The sequence below is a fragment of the Danio rerio genome, chromosome 5 (genome assembly GCF_052040795.2).
Source record: "Danio rerio strain M-AB ecotype USA chromosome 5, GRCz13ab, whole genome shotgun sequence".
In the NCBI taxonomy this organism is placed as follows: Eukaryota; Metazoa; Chordata; class Actinopteri; order Cypriniformes; family Danionidae; genus Danio; species Danio rerio.
The window spans coordinates 41,074,052-41,092,790 of NC_141025.1; the positions used below are offsets into that span (position 1 = coordinate 41,074,052).

The 18,739-nt window shown below is 35.5% G+C and overlaps 1 protein-coding gene across 5 annotated transcripts in view; it reads left to right on the top strand.

Annotated features, from left to right (window-relative positions):
* LOC110438663 (serine/threonine-protein kinase pim-2) overlaps nucleotides 1-18,739 on the top strand; it is a 32,049-nt gene that overhangs the window by 10,950 nt on the left and 2,360 nt on the right. The window contains exons 3-13 of one of the 5 annotated variants that reach the window (XM_087253764.1): nucleotides 3,537-5,429; nucleotides 6,267-6,392; nucleotides 8,803-8,928; nucleotides 9,763-9,888; nucleotides 11,368-11,493; nucleotides 12,386-12,511; nucleotides 13,423-13,548; nucleotides 14,079-14,216; nucleotides 15,121-15,252; nucleotides 16,049-16,183; nucleotides 18,544-18,638. In XM_087253764.1, the coding sequence (XP_087109890.1) occupies nucleotides 5,345-5,429; nucleotides 6,267-6,392; nucleotides 8,803-8,928; nucleotides 9,763-9,888; nucleotides 11,368-11,493; nucleotides 12,386-12,511; nucleotides 13,423-13,548; nucleotides 14,079-14,216; nucleotides 15,121-15,252; nucleotides 16,049-16,183; nucleotides 18,544-18,638 (1,341 nt within the window). In that variant the 5' untranslated portion in view covers nucleotides 3,537-5,344. Of the gene's footprint in view, nucleotides 1-3,536; nucleotides 5,430-6,266; nucleotides 6,393-8,802; nucleotides 8,929-9,685; nucleotides 9,889-11,367; nucleotides 11,494-12,385; nucleotides 12,512-13,422; nucleotides 13,549-14,078; nucleotides 14,217-15,120; nucleotides 15,253-16,048; nucleotides 16,184-18,543; nucleotides 18,639-18,739 lie in introns of those variants that run through there. The other 4 variants (XM_087253766.1, XM_087253765.1, XM_087253768.1 and 1 more) reach the window with 4 other exon arrangements.

Consider the following 18,739-nt stretch of genomic DNA (forward strand, 5'->3'; position numbering starts at 1 on the left):
CGCGATTGAATCTTCATTATATAAAACCCTCACATTTGTTAACGTTATTACAACCATTTTTGTTGATATGACAACAAACGCAGGCTACTATGTGAACGCAAAGTGTATCACTGAGTTTAACCTTTGAATAAAGATGCAAACAGCATACATAGCAATTATTTAAATAAAGGACAAAATAAATAACAATAAACCTGTATCGATTGCACAAGTATTAAATAATAATACAATTGAATACATTTTGTAGTGCACAAGAATTAAGAAATACGAAAATGACAATAAAACTGCACAATAAAATAAACCCATTTAAGTACGGGGAAAATACAGGAGATTGTTAGCAGTAATTCTCTTTGTGTCTAAATAATAATCTCCACGTTGATCTCCTGTAAGGTTATTTGAACTTGCTTTACAGGACGTCTCTGCATTTTAAGTTTTGGCATGTTATTAAGTAATCTACTGAATTTGCTGTTATAAATCATTATAAGGTTCTTGAAATCGAATCTTATATAACCTAATAGAGTTGTAAATGTTAGATATTATTTATTTACATCATTTACTGGTGGCGTTTTATTTGAACACTCCTGCTAACATTAAAATGAATGTAAATTCCTCGTTGCCAGATATAATGAAGGCATCGAATAAACCAAATGAAAACGGAGGCAAAAAAATTAAATAAACAAGCGAAAATCAATAAACAATATACTAGTGATGTTGCAGCAGATAGACATTGTATTAATAGTGCAAAGTTTTTTTGCACAAATTGACAAATTGCAGGGTTGGGATGTGTAAATATCCTGTTGATATTTAGTAATCTTGCTGTATTTATCTTCTAAACGCACGATTGTTCCCGCATGGTAAATCGTTATGGTGTGTAGGCTATATTTTGGGTTCTGTTGATGGCTAATTCAAAATAAAAAACCTTTCTAAAAATGTATGTGTTGTTTATATGTTATTGTTCATATTTTACAAGTGTTATTTCTACCCCTATGAAGATAACAAATACCAACAACAAATATAACAATAAGAGAATATTTTATTTGTGCTCATATTCAGGCTAGAGTGTATAAAAGATCGTTTATTTCTGCAGTCCACCATGTATTGCTTTTATTAAAGTTTAACAGCTTACATCACACCGTTTTTAAACCGTATATTATTGTGTTTTTTAATGTAAGTGCTTCTATTTACATCAGCGAGCGTTTGTTATAGTTCAGACACCGGCAGTCGAGTGAGAAGTTCGGGGGGCGTGGTTGATTTTACATAAAGCGTTTGGTTGGAAGCTCGACTCCGCTCATTTTCGCGGCTCCTCCTCTGGCTCCATCAGACAGTCCTTCTGCGCATGTCAAGGCTCCAATTTCAGCAGTCTTTTGCGACAGTTTGTGCCCGTCAAGCAGGCGTTTTGCCCTCAAGGCGTTCAATGGGAAAAAGGGCTGTCGCGTCGTCCTTATTTTTTACAGTCATTGGTCGATACATTTAGGGCCGTTTCTGAGTCCACTAAATACTTTCAGAGGTGCATCCAGCTCTGTGAGCACATAAACCCCTTCAGAAACTGAACCTGGATGACGGAGGCTTCCAGCGGTGCTTCTGACTGAGCCAAGCCCAGTTTGATGACCTTTTTGTCGGTGTCAGCTAGAGGATTTCCCCCGGGACACTGACAACAGGCGATACGTCACAATCATGCCCCCACAAGTGCAAGCTCCTGATTGGTTAACGCGGCGCTAATGTCGGCTGAAGGTGGTTAGATTTTCGAACTCGAGAGATTCACGCGTCAAACGCGAAAAACGCTCAATTCGCACGGATCACGCCGCAGGATGTCTATTCGCACGTTTGCATTGACTTAACATGTAAATCACTCGCGATTGATGCGCGTTCCGTGTCTGGTGTGAACGCAGCATAAGGATTTTAATTTTGATTTAAGTATATTTACCGTTTTGGCTTTGGTTTCACAAAATGTATCTTTTAATTTCTTTTTTAAATAATCAATTTCTTTTTCTAATTACGTTTTGCTTTTATCTGTACGCTTTTTGTTAAAGGATGAAAAGCTTATACACTTGCCTTTAATAAAGCGTCGTTTGTGTGTGTGTGTGTGTGTGTGTGTGTGTGTGTGTGTGTGTGTGTGTGTGTCTCATGGGAATCAAAATTTTAATGTGGAAAAAAGTGTGAATGTTTTACAGTACGGTCCTACAGTTATTAGTATGAGCAGTAACTTTTTCTTCACTGTGTCTTAACTGTCTTTACTGTGTCGTTAAAAAAATTACAAAACATTAAGCATTTTGTTTACATTATTTTCAATTAATAATTTTTCATTTATTTATTTATTTATTCTGTTTCATAGCCTAACCAAACTTTCTCTACATTCCTGTGGCATTGTATGGGCCAAACACTGGTGACTATTGCACATTCTATATTGTATGCATAATCATACATAATATGCAAACCCAAAATGTTAATAATCTTCTCTACAAAGAAATAAAAAAATAGTCAGTGAATTTCTTATATTGTGATTTGTGCAACTGTTTTCATGGAAGGTGTGACTGTTGGGTTTGTGAGAGAGAAATAATAATATGATATACTTATATCAGAGAAAGAATATTTTATGATTTATGATAAATTTATAATTTACTGTATTTAACAAATGATTAGGCTACTCAATGATTGATTGATTGTTGATAACCCTTTTAATCGATATTGATGACCTATTACTCTTATTTTTGATCATACAGTTAACAAACATGCACTCGTTTTCCATATTAACTGAAATATGTAAACGGCACATTCACACTGTAAAAAAATAATACCCAATATCTACTCAATAAAATTGAGGTAACAGATTACAACCAATATTATTAATTAAATTCAACAAATAAATAAATTAGCTTATTTAAAATAAGTAACTGCAAGAGTACTTAAAAAAATAGGCAAATTTTAAACATTCATTTTCTTTTCGGCTTAGTCTCTTTATTACTCTGGGGTCGCCACAGCAGAACAAACTGCCAACTTATCCAGCACGTTTTTACGCAGCGGATGCCCTTTCAGCCGCAACCCATCTCTGGGAAACAAATTTTTAAACAAAAATATGAATTTAATTGAACAGAAAAACCAACACAATGTTAATGAAAACTACTTGTTTTCATGTAAATTCCAGTAATTTGCTGGAATACTGTGCTGTGTGAATGCAGAAGGAAGATTGCCGGAAAGAGCACGTTCAGGTCTAGAACGTGCTGACATGAGATGCATACTTTAGCCAATCAGAACACTCAGATTCTAGAGTGTTTACTAGACAGTCACCTGTAAAAACATTTTCTTTGTCACAGTTAAAATGCATAGATTTAACCCAGGAGGACACAAGCATCAGGTTTTCCACAAGAAATTAATTATTAATTATTAGAAGATTTGATTTTTTTTACACAAAATAAGATAAAAAAAAACAAATTAAAAATGTATGAGAAAATAAATCAATCAGTAATAAATAGTAGTAATAATGATGATAATAATTAGATTTAGAGGGATTACTCTGACTGTGATTTTGGTGTTACATTTAGGTGTAGCAACTATAATGAGTTGGTGGAAGCCGTAGCACCAGGAGGAAATACATGCAAACACAGGAAGAACATGAAAACTCCACACAGAAATGCCAACTGACCCAGCCAGGGCTCGAACCAGGGACCTTCTTGCTGTGAGGTGTTTCTGCTACCCACTGCTCCACCGTGCAGCCCATTTTCTGCTTAATATTTTGGGAAAATATATTTATATACCCCAACAATTAACCCAGTTCTTAATATTATTTAAATTCTGGATTTAATCTGCTATGCATCATTGTATATCTCTTTATAGACATGGCTGTTTTGCTGTTTTAATGTTCAGATGTTTTAAAATGTTTATACAGATTCAGACTGAAAATATTACATTAAATTATAATTTCAGTGTAAGCCATGAGTGGCAGTTTTTGCTTGTCACAAAACTGTGGACTTGGGTGAACATGTGGATATGGACACTTGTAAAATGATGAGTGGGGGGGGAAAGTTTATGTATTGCCATTAGTTAACATTGCTACTCTGCACATTGCTGTTCATTCATGAAACATGACAATAATCCTAGACCTATTGTAAGTTTTTAGTTGTAGGGTCGTGCAAAATCATAGTCCTCTCACTCAGATGCTGTGAAGTCCAAATGCTAGACACAGAAAAAGATGCAGGAATGGAGGAACACAGCAAGCACCTTCCAGGAAGAGCTGGAGGATATTAGAATTAAAGACTCCACATTAAAATTTCACTTGTGTTGTTTTATTAACTTATTATGTGTGTCTGTTTGGCAGTGATGTAAATCTGTCACTATGTTAAAACTACTAATATGCACAATAAATAATTTTGCTAAATTGTAACACTATTGAATCCTCAAATGACATATTAATTATGATGTACACGTGATTACAATGTTGTAAAGACGTTCAGGTCTGACTGGACTGAAATTAAACTTTTTAAGAACCTGATTGCCGTTGACAGCTTTATATAATGAGTGTGATTATTTTATATGTATAATTAGGCTATTAAAACACTTAAATTACGCAGCAACATATCTTAAAAACAACCAGAATAAGGCATATTTACACGTTCAGATGACGTGCAGAAAAGACTTTTCTTTTTTTATTAATGTCTGGGTAACAATAACATCATAGAAATGCAAGAATGTACATGAGTTTTACAGAGGAGCAAGGAATCAAATAAGCACATAAAAGAGAAAAGAAAACAACAATAAGAAGAAAAACAAATTAACTTATGTGTTAAGAAAATTAAAAATGAAAATAACCGTTCTAATGGCTTTAATATTTTTAGAGGAAGCAATAGTTCTAATGTACTGTTGAATTTCCTTTTCAAAAACAATAAAACAAGGTATACGCTGAGAATTTACAGCAGAAAAGACATTTTATTAACGTCCAGAAGACGTCCATGACGTCATTTCAATTCCCGTTTTGGATATATTTTTCAACCATGACACAGTGTCAGAGAGACGTCTTTTTTCAATGGTCAGCGGAGGTTCAAATGTTTGCCGGGAACCTTTATGTAGGCCGCCATCCTGAATAAGCCCTACTATCAGAGTTTTCCAAAGTGGCGCTCACTGCAGAGCTGAGCGCGGTTTTCGGAACGCGCGTTCTAATGATGACGTTACAGAACACGGGCTTCGCAGGCTCACGCACACAGAGTTTTCATTAGTAATCTTCCAATCCGTTCAAGCACAAGTTGTACTTACAGCTGTCAAATCGAGTTTGTGAAAAAAGCTCAGTGCGAAAACGATCGAGATTCGCTTTGCTATTTTGAATTTCTATATTTACTTGTTGTTGTAACAAACATAAATGGAGTACATTTGGACATTGATTGATTTTTTTAAAGGGGACAGAAGCAATTGTTCCCGCCCTGTAGCAGAAAACACCAGCTCAGGTGAGTTAAGTGACAAGTTTACTATGACCCTTCATTTCTCCTATTCTACTTTGATAAATGTTTTCCATAAATACAGTTTGTTCATATGAGCAACATGAAATGCTGGTTGTGATTCAGAAAGTGTGTCATAGGGAACAAACTAAAGCCATCCCTTACAAAAATACCCTGTGGTACTCCATATGATAAAAGAGAAGAACCACAAAAACTGCAGTGGTTATTGTGTAGTGCTGTGTTGTTTTATAAGGTTTTGCTGTATGTAATACTGTAATAAAGTGTATAACTTTGATATATCTGAAATATTTACCACATAATTTTGTTTACTGTAATATTGTCCAGATACAATGTAATAATTTCACATTTTTGTAGTATTTACCACAGGATTTTCTTGTACTGTATGCAATATTCCTGTATGTTCTTGTGGTAATGAGTTGCTATTGCCACGTGAAAACAACTGAAAAATCACACGCATAATTCTAAATTCTTGTGATACTCCTACTACAAGTGCTGTGGTGATCCTGTCATGCATGTTTTGCTCTGCTTATTTGTTCTGTGGTAAATTTATTCTCAGCAGGACCGCAGGATTACCAAAGCCCATTTTTGTAAAGTATATAACATGGATAGGAGTGTAAAATTGGGTTTATGCGACCATTTGATGACACAATATGTAAAATGTATAGACTCAACCACAGTGTCTTAAAAATCCTTTTGTTTGAGGAAACTGTCACAGATTACAATTACTTGTCAATTGATTTTAAAGAAAATGTTGATAATATAAAGAATATCAAATCTATATTATGAAAATTGAATAAAATGTTTATTGTGTCTAATCTATTTTAGGAGGCAATAAAAGAAAAGCAGAGGAAGCTTTTCAGGATGATAAAGATCAGGAGGACTTGATGCCAGCAAAACGCTGTAAACCACCACAGTTCCCTGATGAAAATGATGAACCCGGCCCCAGCTCAGGTCAGTTTACTATGACAAGACCCTTAATTTCTCCAATTCTACAAAAAATAAAAATAAAATAGGCCTATTTAAGGCCCTGCGCAAGCTGTTTAATTAGGGATGCTCAAAATAACTGACTAACTGTTAACTGAATGGGTGTGTCTGTAACTGATTAATGGTATCAGTTTAACGATTAAAAATATAATTTTTTAAAATATATTTTTAAAGCTTGGCTGCATAAGAGGCCGATCACGGCGAACGCGCTTTTGTGTTGAGAGGGGCATCTGTTGAATGGTTTACTAACTGCTGCCAGTGTTTTACGCGCTGCTTATGCGCTCTGAACGCCTCACGTTTTGCTGTCGAGCGAAAAAAGCTTGTTAAGTCAGTCGCATGTTTTTCTTTCTTCAATCAAATGGAAGCACTGCAGGGTTTCTGTTGAGGTGACAGCTTGTGTTGTCAAGGCGACTACAGCGAACTTTTAATGATGAAGAGAGACTTGTGGTCGCTGTTTCAAGTTATCCAGGGCTGTATTACTTTACAGATCTTGAATATCACAATATTATTAAAAATTACAATTATAACATTAACAGCAACACGACTCATGCACAATACAGGTCAGCGGATTCAGTTGTTTCCTAGTGACATACAAAAAAACACCGCGATTCTTTTTTTCTTGTCAACATAAAGGCAGTGCAGTGTGCCTTGCGCTTTTGGAACAGAAAGGCGTGCTCTTTGTGATCGGCCTCTAAATGAAAAATATAAATACAAATATTTGTTAGTGCAAACACACGTGTCTACAGACGTATTTTGCCAAAGAAGTAAAATGAAAGAGGAATATTTATGGTCACATTTTGATACAGATGAGTTCACATAAACCATCGCTGATGCTGATGGCCGTTGTGCTGCTTGGAGCCGTGTCAGAAAGCCCAGTCACAAACCTTTTTTTCCATTTGTAAAATTACAGTTATTAGTGATTCTTACATAGTATCAGTTTATAAAAAAAACTACATAATCTACGAATCAATCAAATCCCTTGTCTTGATTTTTCTATAATGATAACTCAACACCAAACTGAGGCTTTGATTTTGCAGCTTATAAAACATGTATGAAAATTAATGCAATATCATATGTAAACAACAAAACTGTTATACATAAAAAGTCATCAAATGAGCCTTGAGTTTCATTGTCATTTTCTTTCATAACACGCAGCATGCGCACAGTAAGTCATAATCATGAGACATAATCTTTAATCTAATGACTTTTATTAAAAATGTTGACGGGTTTTGTTAAATAATTATAACAGCGGAGCATTTATTAAATGCATATTTTCTGTGGAGTGATCGATTTGAGGTAGCCTGATATTTTTATTTGACGGAGGAAATGGAGTTTGCAGGACTTTGCGTACAACCCAAAACAAAAAATAAGTGATAATGGCCTTGATTTCACTTCAAATTTACAGTTTAGCAATTCAGTTCTTGGCGAGGCAGTGGCGCAGTAGGTAGTGCTGTCGCCTCACTGCAAGAAGGTTGCTGGGTCGCTGGTTCGAACCTCGGCTCAGTTGGCGTTTGTGTGTGGAGTTTGCATGTTCTCCCTGCCTTCGCGTGGGTTTCCTCCAGGTGCTCCTGTTTCCCCCACAGTCCAAAGACATGCGGTATAGTTGAATTGGGTAGGCTAAATTGTCCGTAGTGTGTGTGTGTAAGTGTGTGTGGATGTTTCCCAGAGATGGGTTGCGGCTGGAAGGGCATCCGCTGTGTAAAAACTTGCTGGATAAGTTGGCGGTTCATTCTGCTGTGGCGACCATGGATTAATAAAGGGACTAAGCCGACAAGAAAATGAATGAATGAATTTAGTTCTTTAGCCCTTTGAGCACTTGTTATTTAAGCACTTTAAGCACTTGTTATTTAGAAGAAAACACTTTATTTGACATTGTACTTTTAAATTATTGTGCAAAGCATAATCATTGAAGAGAGTCTACCTCCGTATCAGTTTACCAGTTTTTTTATCACTTTAAGCTCTTGTTACATTATTTGTGTTATTATCGTCAATATTTGAAGTAAGTCCTTCTGTGCAGTTTCTCTAAATAAAATTAGCCAAAATTAAGAGCATTAAAAAGTATTAAAAATAATGAACGTCATCTGACGAAGTATTACATTTTCGAGCCCAACAATTGTAACCATACCGAGAAACAACCGTAACCGTACCGATCTGTTCGTAGAAGAGCGACTATTGACATTGACGACATGGACAAAGGCCCATTGTGACACTTTGATTAATGCCACTGCAGTTGAAGCTTGTGTAAATCGTGCTGGTATTGAACTTTTTTTTGAAGGTATTAAAAAAGGTAGTAAAATGTATTAAATTCAACTTAAGAAGTTCTGTATATACCCTGGATAATCTGTAATTAACTCTTCCATATTTTGATGCACTTTAGGAGGCAGGAAAAGAAAAGTCAAAGAAGCTTTTCAGGATGACGAAGATCAGGAGGACTTGATGCCGGCAAAACGCTGTAAACCAACACAGTTCCCTGATGAAAGTGATGAACCCGGCCCCAGCTCAGGTCAGTTTACTACCACAAGAACACACTTTTCCACAGCTTTGTTAAAGAGATATACTTCACTCTAACATGAAAATTCAAAAGTCAATGGTTAGAGTTTTTTTCTTCAAACTATATTCTTTTGGCTTCACCAGAAAAAATAAACTCATAAAGGTTTGGAACCACTTGAGGGGAGTAAATTGTGAGGAAAAATGTGATTTTTGGGTAAACTATCACTTGAATTTGGTGCTTTAAATTCTACATTGTGATGTAGGAAGTGAAGTGTTTTAATCAATTAACCAAGAAACAAACTAAAAAAGTTAATTAAAATAAATTAGAAATAACCAATTAATAGGAGTGTCCCTGAATCAGGATTTACATAGTCGAATCTAAATTTACAAATTCTGTATTCGACTGATAGTCAAATCATATGGTTTGGGATAGTCAAATCATATGGTTTGGGGCTTGCGTAGAGGAGGGCTGGTGTTAGTGGTAGTGGAGATTGACAGAGTCTTATAATAAAATAAATAATAAAATAAATATTTACAAATGGAGTGCAAAACTGACATGCAGAAAAACAAATATCTGGTAAAGGTTAATATAAAAATAGGCTATATACGAACTTAAGGGGTAAAAACTGGTGGTTCGATGTGAAATCAGACATTGAGGAACCCCCATATAGCCACAATGGCATGATCCTCATTTCATAATTTACCTCTACAAATATTTGACTGAGAGATTGGTAGTTGCGAAGCTTTGACTATTCGGGGTCACCCTATAGCGAGTAGTATGAAATGTAGATTAACAAAAATAAGTGATCATCTGTAATTAACACTTTCATATTTTGATCCACTTAAGGAGGCAGAAAAAGAAAAGTTGAGAAAGCTTTTCAGGATGACGAAGATCAGGAGGACTTGATGCCAGCAAAACGCTGTAAACCAACACAGTTCCCTGATGAAAGTGATGAACCCGGCCCCAGCTCAGGTCAGTTTACTATCACAAGAACACAATTTTCTACAGCTTTGTTAAAGAGATATACTTCACCCAAAAATTTAAATTCTGTCATAATTTACTGACCCTTTACTTGTTCCAATCCTTTATGATTTTCATTTTTTCTGTCAAACTAAAAAGACGATATTCTGAAGAAAGCTGGAAACCTGTCATCATTAAATTCAATAGTATTTGTTTTCCTGCTGTGGAAGTCAATGGTTAGAGTTTTTTTCTTCAAAATATCTTCTTTTGGGTTCACCAGAAAAAATAAACTCATAAAGGTTTGGAACCACTTGAGGGGAGTAAATTGTGAGGAAAATTTTTTATTTTTGGGTAAACTTTTTATTTTTATTTTGGTGCTTTAAATTCTACATTGTGATGTAGGGAGTAAAGTGTTTTAATTAATTAACCAAGAAACAAACTAAAAAAGTTCATTAAAATAAATTAAAAATAACCGATTAATAGGAGTGTCCCTGAATCAGGATTTACATAGTCGAATCTAAATTTACCAATTCTGTATTCGACTTATAGTCAAATCATATGGTTTGGGGCGGGGGTAGATGAGGGCTGGTGTTAGTGGGAGCAGAGATTAACGGGGTCTTATAATAAAATAAATAAATAATCACATACGGAGTGCAAAACTGGCTCGCCGTAAAACATATCTTCTAAAGTTTGGTATAACAATAGGCTATATATGAACCTAAGGGGCAAAAACTGGTGGTTCGATGTGAAATCAGACATAGAGGAACCACCATATAGCCAAAATGTCATGATGCTCCTTTCATAATTTACTTCTGCACATATTCGACTGAGAGATTGGTAGTTGCGAAGCTTCGACTATTAGGGTTTACCCTATAGCGAGTAGTAATGAATGAAGGCAGATTACCAAATTAAGTGATAATCTGTAATGGGGTCGTCACGATACCATTAATTCAGCCCACGATACTATACCAGCTGAAGTATCATGATACCAAGTAGTATTGCAATACTGTATTAATTCAGAACTCAAATCTATGAAATAAAGCAAATAGTCAAAAATACTATATTTTAAATGCCATAATACTTCAATTCAATTCCATTATTATTAAAAAAGTAATTTTTGTACAGACTTTTTCTGCTTTTTTGTATTTACTGTGACTCTTTTGTTGTTATTGCAATGATAATAATAAAATAAATTAATTAATAGTTGATCATGCTAAATGATCTGTCATGACTGCAGCAAACTATGTCCCGTATGCAGACAATTAAAATGAAAGTAAAATAAAGTGGCCTATTGATTATTTGCTGGCACAAATGTTTGAGCATTTCAGTAACTTTTCCACATATAAGAAATTGTAGAATCGTTAATGATGATACTACCATTTGCAAACTACAGTGGCACCAAAATTTTGGAGCCATTATATTGCGGTGCAACCAAAGTATCGGTAAACTGCAAACCTGAAATGATCTCTTCCATATTTTGATCCACTTTAGGAGGCAGAAAAAGAAAAGTCAAAGAAGCTTTTCAGGATGACGAAGATCAGGAGGACTTGATGCCAGCAAAACGCTGTAAACCAACACAGTTCCCTGATGAAAGTGATGAACCCGGCCCCAGCTCAGGTCAGTTTACTACCACAAGAACACACTTTTCTACAGCTTTGTTAAAGAGATATACTTCACCCAAACGTGAAAATTCTGTCATAATTTACTGACCCTTTACTTGTTGCAAGCCTATTTGATTTTCTTTTTTCTGTCAAACAAAAAAGACGATATTCTGAACAAAGCTGGAAACCTGTCATCATTAAATTCAATAGTATTTGTTTTCCTGCTATGGAAGTCAGTGGTTAGAGTTTTTTAGCTTTTTTCAGAATATCTTCTTTTGGGTTCACCAGAAAAAATTTTGGGTGAACTCTCTCTTGAATTTGGTGCTTTAAATTCTACATTGTGATGTAGGAAGTGAAGCGTTTTAATCAAATTACCAAAAAACAAACTAAAGAATTTAATTAAAATATTAAAAATAACCGATTAATAGGAGTGTCCCTGAATCAGGATTTACATAGTCGAATCTAAATTTACAAATTCTGTATTCGACTGATAGTCAAATCATATGGTTTGGGGCTGGCGTAGAGGAGGGCTGGTGTTTGTGGTAGTGGAGATTGACAGAGTCTTATAATAAAATAAATAATTAAATAAATATTCACAAATGGAGTGCAAAACTGACACGCAGAAAAACAAATATCTGGTAAAGGTTGGTAGAAAAATAGGCTATATACTAACTTAATGGATGAAAACTGGGAATTCGATGTGAAATTAGACATTGAGGAACCCCCATATAGCCAAAATGGCATGATCCTCATTTCATAATTTACCTCTGCAAATATTCGACTGAGAGATTGGTAGTTGCGAAGCTTTGACTATTCGGGGTCACCCTATAGCGAGTAGTAACGAATGAAGATTAACAAAAATAAGTGATCATCTGTAATTACCTTTTTCATATTTTGATCCACTTAAGGAGGCAGAAAAAGAAAAGTTGAGAAAGCTTTTCAGGATGACGACGATCAGGAGGACTTGATGCCAGCAAAACGCTGTAAACCAACACAGTTCCCTGACGAAAGTTATGAACCCGGCCCCAGCTCAGGTCAGTTTACTACCACAAGAACACACTTTTCTACAGCTTTGTTAAAGAGATATACTTCACCCAAAAATTTTAATTCTGTCATAATTTACTGACTCTTTACTTGTTGCAAGCCTATTTGATTTTTTTTTTCTGTCACACAAAAAAGACGATATTCTGAACAAAGCTGGAAACCTGTCATCATTAAACTCAATAGTATTTGTTTTCCTGCTATGGAAGTCAGTGGTTAGAGTTTTTTAGCTTTCTTCAAAATATCTTCTTTTGGGTTCACCAGAAAATTTTTTGGGTGAACTCTCTCTTGAATTTGGTGCTTTAAATTCTACATTTTGATGTAGGAAGTGAAGCGTTTTAATCAATTAACCAAACAACAAACTAAAGAAGTTAATTAAAATATTAAAAATTACCGATTAATAGGAGTGTCCCTGAATCAGGATTTACATAGTCGAATCTAAACTTTTCTGTATTCCAATTCTGGAACCAATTCTGTATTCGACTGATAGTCAAATCATATGGTTTGGGGCTTGCGTAGAGGAGGGCTGGTGTTTGTGGGAGTGGAGATTGACAGAGTCTTATAATAAAATAAATAAATAAATAAATATTCACATATGGAGTGCAAAACTGACATGTAGAAAAACAAATATCTGGTAAAGGTTGGTATAAAAATAGGCTATATACGAACTTAAGGGATGAAAACTGGGGATTCGATGTGTAATCAGACATTGAGGAACCCCCATATAGCCAAAATGGCATGATCCTCATTTCATAATTTACCTCTGCAAATATTCGACTGAGAGATTGGTAGTTGCGAAGCTTTGACTATTCGGGGTCACCCTATAGCGAGTAGTAACGAATGAAGATTAACAAAAATAAGTGATCATCTGTAATTAACACCTTCATATTTTGATCCACTTAAGGAGGCAGAAAAAGAAAAGTTGAGAAAGCTTTTCAGGATGATGAAGATCAGGAGGACTTGATGCCAGCAAAACGCTGTAAACCAACACAGTTCCCTGATGAAAGTGATGAACCCGGCCCCAGCTCAGGTCAGTTTACTATCACAAGAACACACTTTTCTACAGCTTTGTTAAAGAGATATACTTCACCCAAAAATTTAAATTCTGTCATAATTTACTGACTCTTTACTTGTTCCAATCCTTTATGATTTTCATTTTTTCTGTCAAACTAAAAAGACGATATTCTGAAGAAAGCTGGAAACCTGTCATCATTGAATTCAATAGTATGTGTTTTCCTGCTATGGAAGTCAATGGTTAGAGGTTTTCAGCTTTCTTCAAAATATCTTCTTTTGGGTTCACCAAAAAAAATAAACTTAGGGTCGTAAGGGTCAAAAACTGGTGGTTCGATGTGAAATCAGACATTGAGGAACCCCCATATAGCCAAAATGGCATGATCCTCATTTCATAATTTACCTCTGCAAACATTCAACTGAGAGATTTGTAGGTGTGAAGCTTTCATTATTCAGGGTTACCCTATTGCGAGTAGTAATGAATATAAGCAAATTTCCAAAATAAGCGATAATCTGTGATTAATTCATCCTTATTTTGTTTCATTTTAGGAGGCAGAGGCAGAGGCAGAAAAAGAAAGATCGAGGAAGCTTTTGGGGATGATGAAGATCAGGAGAACTTGATGCCGACAACACGGCGTGAACCAACACAGTTCCCTGATGAAAGTGATGAACCCAGCACCAGCTCAGGTCAGTTTACTACCACAAGAACACACTTTTCTACAGCTTTGTTAAAGAGATATACTTCACCCAAAAATTTAAATTCTGTCATAATTTACTGACCCTTTACTTTATCCAAGCCTTTATGATTTTATTTTTACTGTCAAACAAAAAAAGACGATATTCGGAAGAAAGCTGGAAACCTGTCATCATTAAATTCAATAGTTTTTGTTTTCCTGCTGTGGAAGTGAATGGTTAGAGGTTTTCAGCTTTCTTCTTCTTTTGGGTTCATCAGAAACATTAAACTCATGAAGGTTTGGAACCACTTGAGAGGGAGTAAATTGTGCGTAAAATCGTTTTTTTTTTGGGGGGGGGGTGGGGGGGAGGGGGTAACTTGGTGCTTAACATTCTGCATTGTAAGGTTGGGAGTGAAGTATTTTTAATCAATTAATCGATAACCTAATCAAATGAAAATAGTAAATTAAATTACAAGTAGTAGGAGTGTCCCTGAATCAGGATTTACATAGTCAAATGATATGGTTTGGGGCTGGGTTGGGGAGGGCTGGTGTTTGTGGGAGTAGAGATTGGTGGGGGTCTGATAATTAAATAAATAAATAATCACATATGGAGCACATAACTGACACGCAGAAAAACACATCTGGTAAAGGTTGGTATAACAGCAGGCTATGTACCAACTTAAGGGGTGAAAACCAGTGATTCGATGTGAAATCAGACATAGAGGAACCCCCATATAGCCAAAATGTCATGATGCTCTTTTCATAATTTACCTCTGCAAATATTCGACTGAGAGATTGGTAGTTGCGAAGCTTGGACTATTCGGGGTTACCTAATTGCGAGTAGTAATGAATATAAACAGATTACCAAAATAAGCGATAATCTGTAATTAACTCATCCATATTTTGGTCCACTTTAGGAGGCAGAGGCAGAAAAAGAAAGGTCGAGGAAGCTTTTGAGGATGATGAAGATCAGGAGAACTTGATGCTGACAACATGGCGTGAACCACCACAGTTCCCTGATGACAGTGATGAATCCGGCACCAGCTCAGGTCAGTTTACTACGAGAAGACCCTTCATTTCTCCAATTCTACTATGATAAATTTGGTCCTTAAAATACAGTTTGTTAAATTGAGTGATATCAGATGACTGTCATTGCTGATTTTGATTCAGAAAGAGTGCTATGGGTAATAAACAAAAGCCATCCCTTACCAACATATCCTGTAGTATTACATATGATAAGACAGAAGAAGAGTTGTATGTATTATTCTTGTAATGTTCTTGTAGTAATTAGCGGTGTTACTTTCATATTTTTTAAATATTTGTCACAATATTTTGTTTACTGTAATATTCTCCAGTTGAATGTGGTATTAATTTCACATTTCTGTAGTATATACCACAGGATTTTCTTGTACTGTATGCAATCTTCCTGTATGTTCTTGTGGTAATGAGTTGATATTGCCACATGAAAACAACAGTAAAATCACACGCATAATTCTAAATTCTTGTAATACTCTACTACAGAAAGTGCTGTGGTGATCCCGTCCTATTTTGCTCTGCTTATTTGGTCTGTCGTCAATTTATTTTGTTCAGCAGGACCGCAAGATTACTAAAGCCCGTTTTTGTAAGGGATATAACATGGATAGGAGTGTGAAATTGGGTTTATGTTATCGTTCAGTGGCACAAATTTGTAAAATGCATAGAAACAGCCACAGTGTCTTGAATCCTTTCATTTGAAGAAAAGGTCACAGATTATAATGACTTGTTAAAATTAAATAAAATATAGAATATAAAATCTATTTATATTATAAAAATTATTAAAATGTTTGTACATCTAATGCACTGTAGATGAAGGAGCTTCTCAGGATGATGAAGATCTGGATGACTTCCAGGATCCGTCACAGTTCCCTAATGAAGATGATGAAGATGAGGATGATTCTTCCAAATGCAAGTCAGATGTTAGAACAACAGACTCCAGCCAAGGTTAGTCTTTTATCACGAGACATCACATTTCTCCTGTAATTCCTTTAACATGGTATCATTTTTTCTTGAAAAATCTCCGGTAAATTCTGGATAATTTTTATTAGTGTTGGGCAGAGCAAGGATTCATGAAACACTGAAATCCAAATCACCACCAAATCTATAGGTCTGAAACCACTTTGACAGAGAAACAGTTAAGCAAATGAAAGAATTAAAATATGTTGTGTTAACTATTCATTCCATCAAGAGGTGGAGAGTGGATAATGTTCACTCCTGGAATGCAGTTGTCATGAGTTTGAATCCAGGGCAAAGCATGTTATAAACATTTAAAATATGTGTCTTTTATGGTTCTGTTCTTGTAATGTGTTCGGTCTGACATCTGAATAAACTTTGTAAAGAAATGCAGAGTTTAAGAGAAAGAGTAGGAAGGTCCACAGGCCAGGATTCAGAGCATCTGCAATGTGCTGTAGTTGTGGTACATGTTGGAGCACTGCCTACTAGGCTATGTGCGATTGTTTGGTTTTTCAGACTCTCAATCAAATGCAGATTCAGAAGGCATGTCAAGTCTCGGATCACAGAGTGAATGTGACATGGGTGTTTTAAATCAGTGTTTGAATAGTGCTGAGCACAGGTTAACTGCAATTAATCACATCCAAAGTAAAAATTTGTTTTGACATATTATATATATGTGTGTGTGTGTCTGTGTGTGTGTGTGTGTGTGTGTGTGTGTGTGTGTGTGTGTGTGTGTGTGTGTGTGTGTGTGTTATATATACAGTTATATATACAGTGTTGGGGTAACGTGTTACAAGTAACCTGAGTTACCTAATAATCATACTTTTCTAAGTAATGAGTAAAGTAACGCTTTACTAAAACAACTTAGGTAATAATAGTTGAGTTACTTTTATTGTAATGTGATGTAATGCGAGTTAAAAAAATTGCTGAATTAAAATTAATGTTGAATCCCGCACTCAGTGATTGTTTTCCTGCAGAAACAGACAGAAACCAAGATGGCAGAGCTTTCATTTTCTTTAATGGAAATATTCTCATTATTCTCAACACATGGAAGAAAAGGAAAAGGGGCTTATAGTCTTAGTGCTCATTTAACTTCACCAATAAAACAAAAAGTACACAAGCATCAGACACATTGCTTTTAACGTTCATTACTCTGTAAATATGGCATGTATACCTCTGGGGTCAGGAAGTTCTCAGAAGATAACATTAATCCTACATTATTAGTTGTTGGTGTGTTTTTATGCGGTGTGTTGTTAATTGCAGAGCTCCTCTATTTAAAAAAAAAAACTTGTGAAAGGAATCAAACCAGGTCAGAAAAAGTAACATAACCAATTACTAAACAGAAAAAGTAACTGAGTAATGCAAGGGCGACGCAGTAGCGCAGTGAGTAGCACGTTCGCCTCACAGCAATAAGGTTGCTGGTTTGAGCCTTGGCAGAGTCAGTTGGCATTTCTAAGTAGAGTTTGCTTGTTCTACCCGTGTTCGCGTGGGTTTTTTCCGGGTGCTCCGATTTCCCCTACAGTCCAAAGACATGTGGTTCAGGTGAATTGGCCATAGTGTATGTGTTTGTGATTAAATGTGTATGGATGTTTCCCAGTGAGGGGTTGCAGCTGGAAGGGCATCCGCTGTGTGAAACAGTTGCTGGATAAGTTGGTGGATTAATAAAGGGACTGCGCCGAAAAGGAAATGAATGAATAAGTGAATGAGTAATGCAACTAGTTGCTTTTTGGGGATTAACTCGATATTGCAATGCATTACTTTCCAAAGTAACTTTTCCCGACACTTTATAAATATATATGCACAGTGAGTACAGAAAGTATTCAGACCTCTTTAAGTTTTCACTCTTTGTTATATTGCAGCAATTTGCTACAATCATTTAAGTTCATTTTTTCCTGAAAGAAAAACACAGAATTGTTGACATTTGTGCAGATTTAATAAAAAGAAAAACTGAAATATCACATGGTCCTTTGCTGTGACACTCATACATTTAACTCAGGTGCTGTCCCTTTCTTCTGATCATCCTCATACATAAAACAAAATTCTAAATTATACAAAACTATTTTGTTACATTGATATATAAGTTGCTATACATTCTTTAATATTCTATACATTTTCTCAGATATATGCGTACAAGTGTCTATTTGTATATACATAATAAATATACTGGGGTTAATCATGATACATTTTTGCCCTTCACTAGTTTTGAAACATCTGTGCTTTGGCATCTTGTCGCTAAAATGTCAGTTTTATTAGTTTGTCAGTAAGCAAACACCGTTTTATGGCACAATGAAACTCAACTGAAATATATTTCCTGGTAAACTATCATATCCATTTTGTTTTGTTTTTTTCAGGATCTCCTCTTGACAATTATGAGCTTGGAAGGAAGCTGGGAAAGGGACACACTGGCACTGTCTACTTGGCAACACGCAAATCTGATGGAAAAAAGGTAAGTCACTTTTGCGGTACATGTTGTTTACTTAATCTTTCTTCTTGTAAAAGGAGTGGCGTGTATGTTGACGCATGTCCATGTTGTATTATACACATGTG